Below are 6955 nucleotides of genomic sequence, written 5' to 3'. Positions count from 1 at the left end.
AGCCAGCCATCCGTAAGCAATCGAGGCTAGGAGCGAACACTTCGTTCGTCAACAGGCTCCCAGACCAGATCCGCACAAGCGGCTCAGCGCCAAACGAACCCCCAAAAAAATCGCCAATCCTTTTGAGCTTTGGCGTCACCTAACGCAGCAGAGTAGCGATTGTCTCCGTTTCAAAACCTTTCAACCCGCGAGAAAGAAAGACGCCACAAAATCTCTTCTTCTCATTGTTCCTCTTTTAGAGCAATCCATTGATCTTCCCCTTCCCCCCCCCCTCCCGCGCTTCCCCTGAAATGCCACGAGATCGTCGCTGTTCCTTTCTTTGAGCAACCGTCTCTGTCGGTCCACCGTTCCCCACGCGAGTCGGTCTCTGAGATGGACGTTTCTTCGACTGGTCAAGGGCACCGGACAAGCAGCAGCGACCACCAGGAAGCAGTGACCAGTGCCTCGACCTGCCAAAGTTCTCTTGGTCGTCAACTAAAAAGCCATAGCTTCTCTCTCTCTCTCCCGCTGCTATTCTCCCCGTTTTCCCGTCCAAGACGTGGTGGTTGCGGGTCCCTAGATGGCGTTCAACAAACCTCCCTCTTACTTTGCACTTTCTCTCCGTGGATAGTTGAGAAGAGCGGAGACCGGTTCTAAACATGCAGACACTATAAGCCGGCCACCCAGCGGACCGTGAGATGTATGCAGTTCCCTTTCGTAAAAAAAAAGACAAGCTATAACTTCCGGCATGCCGCGCGAGACAACCACACGGCTCGTAGTACAGAAAACGAAGAGCCAAGTGCCAAGGCGATTCAAAGGAACAGAGGCTCAAACCAATGGTACTGACGAAAAGAAACTTTTTTTTGCAAAACTTCGATCGCAGCCCGTTCCAGCGGCCAGCGTTGGCCCATGGAGCACACGTACAATAAAGTTGCTTTTTTTTCCATCCTTCTCAGATAACCACCCCATCAGAACTACCGCCCCACGCGGGATCGTCACCGCTCCAGGTCTCAGTCCTCCATCGGCCATCAGATTTCCCACTCGTGGAATAGAGAGCAGTCGGTAAAAGAAAAGAGAGAAAACCGGAGCCACTTGGTTTCCCTGCCACTCGTCGCCCAATGTCTCAACCGAGCAGAAACAACTATTCGAGACCAGCAGCAGCGAGCGAGCGGCCGGGACAAGCAGCCATTTCCGCGCTTAGCTTGCATCCCAAATGCTCTAGACGGTCAGTCAGCCAGGCATTCGTACAGCCAGAACGTGGTGAATGAACACCATCGTCGTCATCCGAATATCATACCCGCGTCGCCCGACACACCAAACCACATAACCCGGCCCCCTCCACTGACTCAGCACAGCCAATGCATATTCCATCATCCCATCCCAGTCCCGATCCGCGTCTCATCCCCGGTCTCCCCCCCTTCCCCTACCGAGTCCTCATCTCGGCTCCCCTGAAGCCAGCAGGCGCCCGTCCACCCCCGATTCATGCAGCAAGCGTGTCCGGCGTCTAGACATGCCGGGTTGCGGCGGCAGTCCCGACACGCGCCTATAGAGCCATACAAATTCTACGGGGGTGATTTCCTCGCATTCCAGAAACATGGAATCATGATACCTATCTCGCCTCCTTTCCCCTACATTGGTTGGTTCGGCTGATTTGATGTTGGTTGGCAAAGGTACACACATTCCTCTCTCATCCTTAATACTGGCCATGAAGGGCCAGGTGGGAGCCCTCCTCACCTCCGCGAAGACGAAAAGAATCGGCTGATGATCGAGCAATCTGCCCCGGGCCGTGCTATATTCCGTGTCTACTAATAGGGGGGGCGGCGGCTGATGAACGTGCCTGTCTCGCGAAGTTCCAACACCTGAAAAGAGTATCCACTTTCGCATCCGTCCGATATGAGCATCGTCAAAGCCGTGACCGCAAAAGACTTCAAGTCCGAGATCACTTCCATGTGGCATTCCCCCTTTGACAGTGTCTCGTGATCTAAGAGGATTCCAAAATCTCAAATCTACTCTCAATCCTCCCTTTCCCGACTCTCGTCCAAGTTCTAACGCCAACCGCAAAACCCCCCCTGACCACCCCCTGAGCCGCGGTTCCGCTCTACCGGCGCCGTTGGAGACGGAGAGCGCACAGAAAAGGCGCCAAGCGTCATCCGCGACTCAGGGCCCGCTCCTCAATCTACGAAGCACCTCCCAGTGACCAAAAAATGATCTCCAATGATGCAAGTGGCCGCCGGAATCAAAGACCTATCAAGAACGTAAGCAAGATCGGCTTCCAAGCGTTTTGGCTTCAAACCATGCCGAAAATACTTCTAGATCGGTTCTCTCCCTCTCACAGTATTCACACCCGCTTTGTCCCTTTAGAGGCCCCCCAAAATGTCAAAGAAAAGCAACAGCCACCTGTAACATCAGACGAACAAAGGTCAGTGCAAGGCCCTTGCTTCTCACCCGTGCCCAATGCCTCCCCGAACTAGGTCTGAATCACCTAAGCCTAGCCCCATCCAAGAAAAAGTTGATGATGCTTCTCATGGCGTGGTCTCTGTTGGCGAATGACCACTTTACGCGGTCCTCGAAATACCCCTCGACGCGATGTCTATCGGCCGCGTTCCCCTCCCCCTCCCTCCCTTTCGCCATTGTCACCAAATCTAGATGTCGATCCGCCATCCCCCAGATTCACACTAGGTAGGCTACGCAACCTTCCCGTCGGCAATGACCTCCCCCTTTGGCCAGATTGAGAGACCATCCGCGCCCTGAAGATCCCCCAATTTCTCTGGCAGCCTATTTTCAGAGTTGAAAGGAAGAGAAAGTCATGTGTCCAATCATTTGCCCCCAGGCCGTGCCACACAAACCGCGGCCGCAATCCAGTCGTCCTGTTCCCCAGAATCTGGCCGTTCTCGAACCGTTCAAACACGAGCAACCGTTCTGTTCCATGGCCGCCAAATACGGTTTGCGTCGCCTCCAGGTCCATCGCCCAACTGCCAATGGAGCCGTCACATGCACTGCACCCATGAAACCTGCCTTCTATCAACTCGACCGGGCTCTCTGCCAACACAGCAGCAGCAGTGGCATCAGTTAGCGAGCTATTCGGTTGCATCAAGTAGCAATAGGTCCTCCCGATTCGGCCAGGCCCAACCGTGGCCTTGTCAGTTCGCGTAAGGTGGCTGGACGAGTAGAAGCGCGCAGACTCCAAATCCCCAGAGACGATGGCGACAAGGACCCCGGTCCGACAAGGGGGCCTCTGTCCTCGTTTACCCCTCACCCGCAGCACCTCCCAACCCTGTTAAAGAGAGGCACACACACTTCCACATCTTCAGCTCAGGAACGTCGCGAACCAGCATCAAGCTCCGTACACCACCTCGAGGAAACCGCAAATCAAGGAAAACATGCAATTATTTCCCCGAACCAGCTCACCACCACCACATGCTAGCATGTCCACTGCAACTGGTGCCACGCACACCGAGGCATACCCGGCCAACTGATAGCCCGATACGCCACAATTGGATCAAACTTTCGTGACCGAATTCTGCAAGAATCCCACCTGCTCGTCTATCGCGAACTCTGGGATATAGCGTCTTGTTGGTCGAGAGATAATGCGCTTCGCTCTGCCGTTCCCACTCCACCACTTCGACTTCCCCAAGCTTCCCCCCTCGCGCCATTGGGGAGCCTGGGAGCTCCTTGTATGGCCTCTTTGGTAATTCGAGTCTATTGGCCTTTGATGATTATTTGATTGTTGCATGCGGCTAAAGCAAGACAGGATGATGTGGTGGATTGCGTGATGTTGGATCCGTCTCTCGTTGATCCCTACAGGATACTCTGTGCAAAACGCCGCGGGGTGTGGCCCGGATTGAACGCGGAGTGAAGACATGTTCGAGGTTAATGGGTCCTCAGATGCAGACGCGCCGATACGCGACATTCAAACCACCCCTACGCGATGGGCGACAGCGATCCTCGGACGAGACCTCGCAAGTTGCCGGAGCACCGGGTCCGTGGAACCCCCCGACCCCTCCCCTCAATCAATTCAACGTGGTGACGCTGTGGTGCCGCCCATTACCAATCTGGAGGGGCAGGTAAATCAAGCATCGGTTTTCTGCACGTCTTCAGCCTGGAGAGTTGACAGGCGAGCTGGCCCCATGGTTAACATGTAGTCTCCGTGGATATCAAGGCACGCAATTGACCAGTGTGTCATTTGTGATCAGCAGGGCCGTCATTTTGGGGCTGGTTGGTGAATCCAAGCCTTTGATCTGCAGTTTGCAGAACGTGCCCGCACCCGTGTCGGTCTCCGTGATCTCGCACCGACATAGTTTCGAACCGCCGACGTTGCTACTGCAGCAATAGACCGCGTTTCCAGCCCCAGCAGTTGGTCTTGCAGAAATCTCGCAACTTGCTCCAATGTTCCCCCTCACTTCGCCTCGTCACCATATCTCGCGTATGGGGCTTTTGCTTTCTGTTCTCCTCCCTCTTCCTTGCTTGCATGCGAGCCTTCGATGCATGTACAAGTGGTTGCATGCACCGTCCTCACTGGCGTCAAAATCTTGTCGCCCTGTGTGCCCGCCTCCAAGGTTCCCCGACTCCACGTCCACGGTCATGCAGGTGTGGATCAAGTTCGAAGTTCCAAGGTGTTTGCTAACGCTTGTCCGGGAGCGTTTCTTCTACAATGCGTCCCCGCAGTGGGGCCTGCCAGTATCCATCACGAACTGCAAGTTTTTGAAGCCTCAAACCGGGGCCAAGGACCATGGGCCCGTCGGGAAGGCCTGGACCCTGGATTTTACTTTTGCGGGTTGTTCCAGTATGATGTTGACTTTGAGGCTCTGTCCAAAGAGCTCCATTAATGTATCAATGTGAAGCATGCGTCGTCTTGTCGAGAAAGTCATGGTCTGAGCGAAGTGTCCAACGAAACTATCACGACTCGGGGTAGCAAACGCGGTTGCTCATAAGCCACACATCCCTTCTTCGGCGCCGATCCCCGATTTGCAGGCTGCGATCATCGCGACCCCATTCGAATTTTGGGCAACAACCCCTTCAAACCCTTCTTGGTGCAGAAGTTCCTGAGCCATTTTGGCTTCAATGTTCATCACCGCTCGTTGCCGTAGGCTGCACGTCGTCGGTGACCATGGAAAGAATCTGTTCAGAGACTCCGTTTTTTCAGCCACCCCTCCAGCCCCTCATGGGCTCTTCGCTCTGCTTGGTGCTTCCGCAAGCTTCGGCGATGATCTCGACGCCAACAGGCAATCCCCAGCCTTTAACCTCGCAACGACCGGATGCCACCAATAATCTCATCTGTGATGAACACCGGCGGGATGACTCGTGGAATGACCTCACGCGAGCGTGCACCCGCATGGTAACCCGGAGCTTCGGAGGTGCCAGAAAGGAACCGGTGCGCTGCTGCACGACGCCAAAAAAGACTGGGGACAACCCGTGCCGCCGTCACGACCCTGGTCCGCCCCGCGATCGCGTACCGAGTCCCGCATCGTGACACTTTTTTAGCTTCTTTGCTCGCCATCTGCTTCAATATGATTTGTCAATGGCTGACGGCCTGCGGCAGCTGCGGCTCAAGTGTACACTCGAGTTTCCATATCAGAAGAAAATTTCTGCAGTTTTCTCCTCAGTGTTGACCCCATCATTCCACCGTCTCGACAGCAACGACATGCAAGCACTCCGCACAGTTTCTCAGAGATCGGGAACGAAATTTTCTTTGCCTCATGCATATGCGGCGGTTTGACCGCCGTTGTGACTCTTGGAAGTGTTGGAAGGCCCGAGGCTTGTCGGTAACTCGGTGGTCCTCCCCAACCACCTGGACCCTGGTTTTGCCGCAAACTTGTCCACTTGGGCGGCGAAAAGGCAAAAGTCTTAATAGGCTGGAACGTAGCGGTCAGTCCGTGGGGTCTGGTAAGCCAATATTTCCTGCAATGGTATGCGTGAGGTTGCCTCGAACACCGCTACGACTGGCCCAGAATGGCGGAGAGAACCGTGTATCCGTAGACGTCACGTCATGAGGGCCTCTGGTTTTGGTACGGTACTTCCCGATACCGTGTTAAAACGTCCACTTCTAGTACGGCTCGCTGGCTGAATGACAAAACCGTGGCACGTTTCGCAGAATACAGGATTCTCGGTGGATTCAGGTCTTAGCTGGCGGCTTGAAGTGCACTGATGCTTCAAGGTATTTCGCCTAAAATCGTAAATGATAGGTTTGGCGGCAGGCTGCAACTCTCGTTCAAGCTGCCGGCCAAAGTGGGCTGAGACCACAGCAATGTGGCTTGCCGGCTCAATGCCGTGTGGCGCGACGGCCTCGCAGCCCGAAATTGCAGTTTTCTTTTCGCTAGCATTTCGGCGTTGGGCGGTCACGGATATGTATCGGCTGCTCGGAGGAAGGCTTTAGTTGTCAAGGAGGTTTGTTGGGCGATCCGTATCGGGCCCTGGCTCCTAATTCCACTTGGAGCAAAGGGATTGTTGACGTTGAATTCTCACATGGTTTATTCGTGATGGAGCCGGTGTCTTGACTAAGTGCCTTAGACTATGCCCTTGTGGACAGGCAGGTACTGGGTATCCGTAGTACGTAGTATAACGAAATGATGGGTTTGCCTCAGGGCGTCGTCGAATTGACAAGGTTGCTGCATTCGATAGTGTCTGGAGTTTCGACCTTTTGCCCACAAACGAGAGCGGTGGTGATGGGTCTCGGACATGGCGAGGCGGACGAAAAGAGAGAAATTGACAGGTCTGGATGCAGGGGTTGCATTGCTCGTGGAGTCGGCTAGAAGGTTTATGGAAGGATTGAAAGAATTGTGTATGGACAGGAATGCACTTGCATGGAATCAAGACTGACAAGTGAACGCAGCTGTCAAACAGAGACGAAGCCATGTCGTTGATTTTCCGCCATCCCGTCAGCCACACTTTGAGGCTTCGAGCTGCCATTAGGTAAGCCGTGGAGGAAGTGCCCCGGTGCAGGTCCACAACTGCACAAAAGACGCGAGGCTGAACGTTA

At 54.5% G+C, this 6955-nt stretch overlaps 1 protein-coding gene across 1 annotated transcript; it reads right to left on the bottom strand.

The window, feature by feature from the left end:
* Positions 1–235: 235 nt before the first annotated feature.
* Positions 236–922, bottom strand: CLUP02_14024 (uncharacterized protein; the record flags this gene model as incomplete). The annotated part of the gene is made up of 1 exon (XM_049292957.1): positions 236–922. A coding segment is annotated over one exon (687 nt), but the record flags the coding sequence as incomplete, so codon positions are not given.
* Positions 923–6955: the final 6033 nt, after the last annotated feature.

This window comes from Colletotrichum lupini, chromosome 7, assembly GCF_023278565.1.
Source record: "Colletotrichum lupini chromosome 7, complete sequence".
NCBI classification, from domain to species: Eukaryota; Fungi; Ascomycota; class Sordariomycetes; order Glomerellales; family Glomerellaceae; genus Colletotrichum; species Colletotrichum lupini.
The sequence above is the reverse complement of the archived record's forward strand: the minus strand, read 5'-3'. Positions and strand labels throughout refer to the sequence as shown.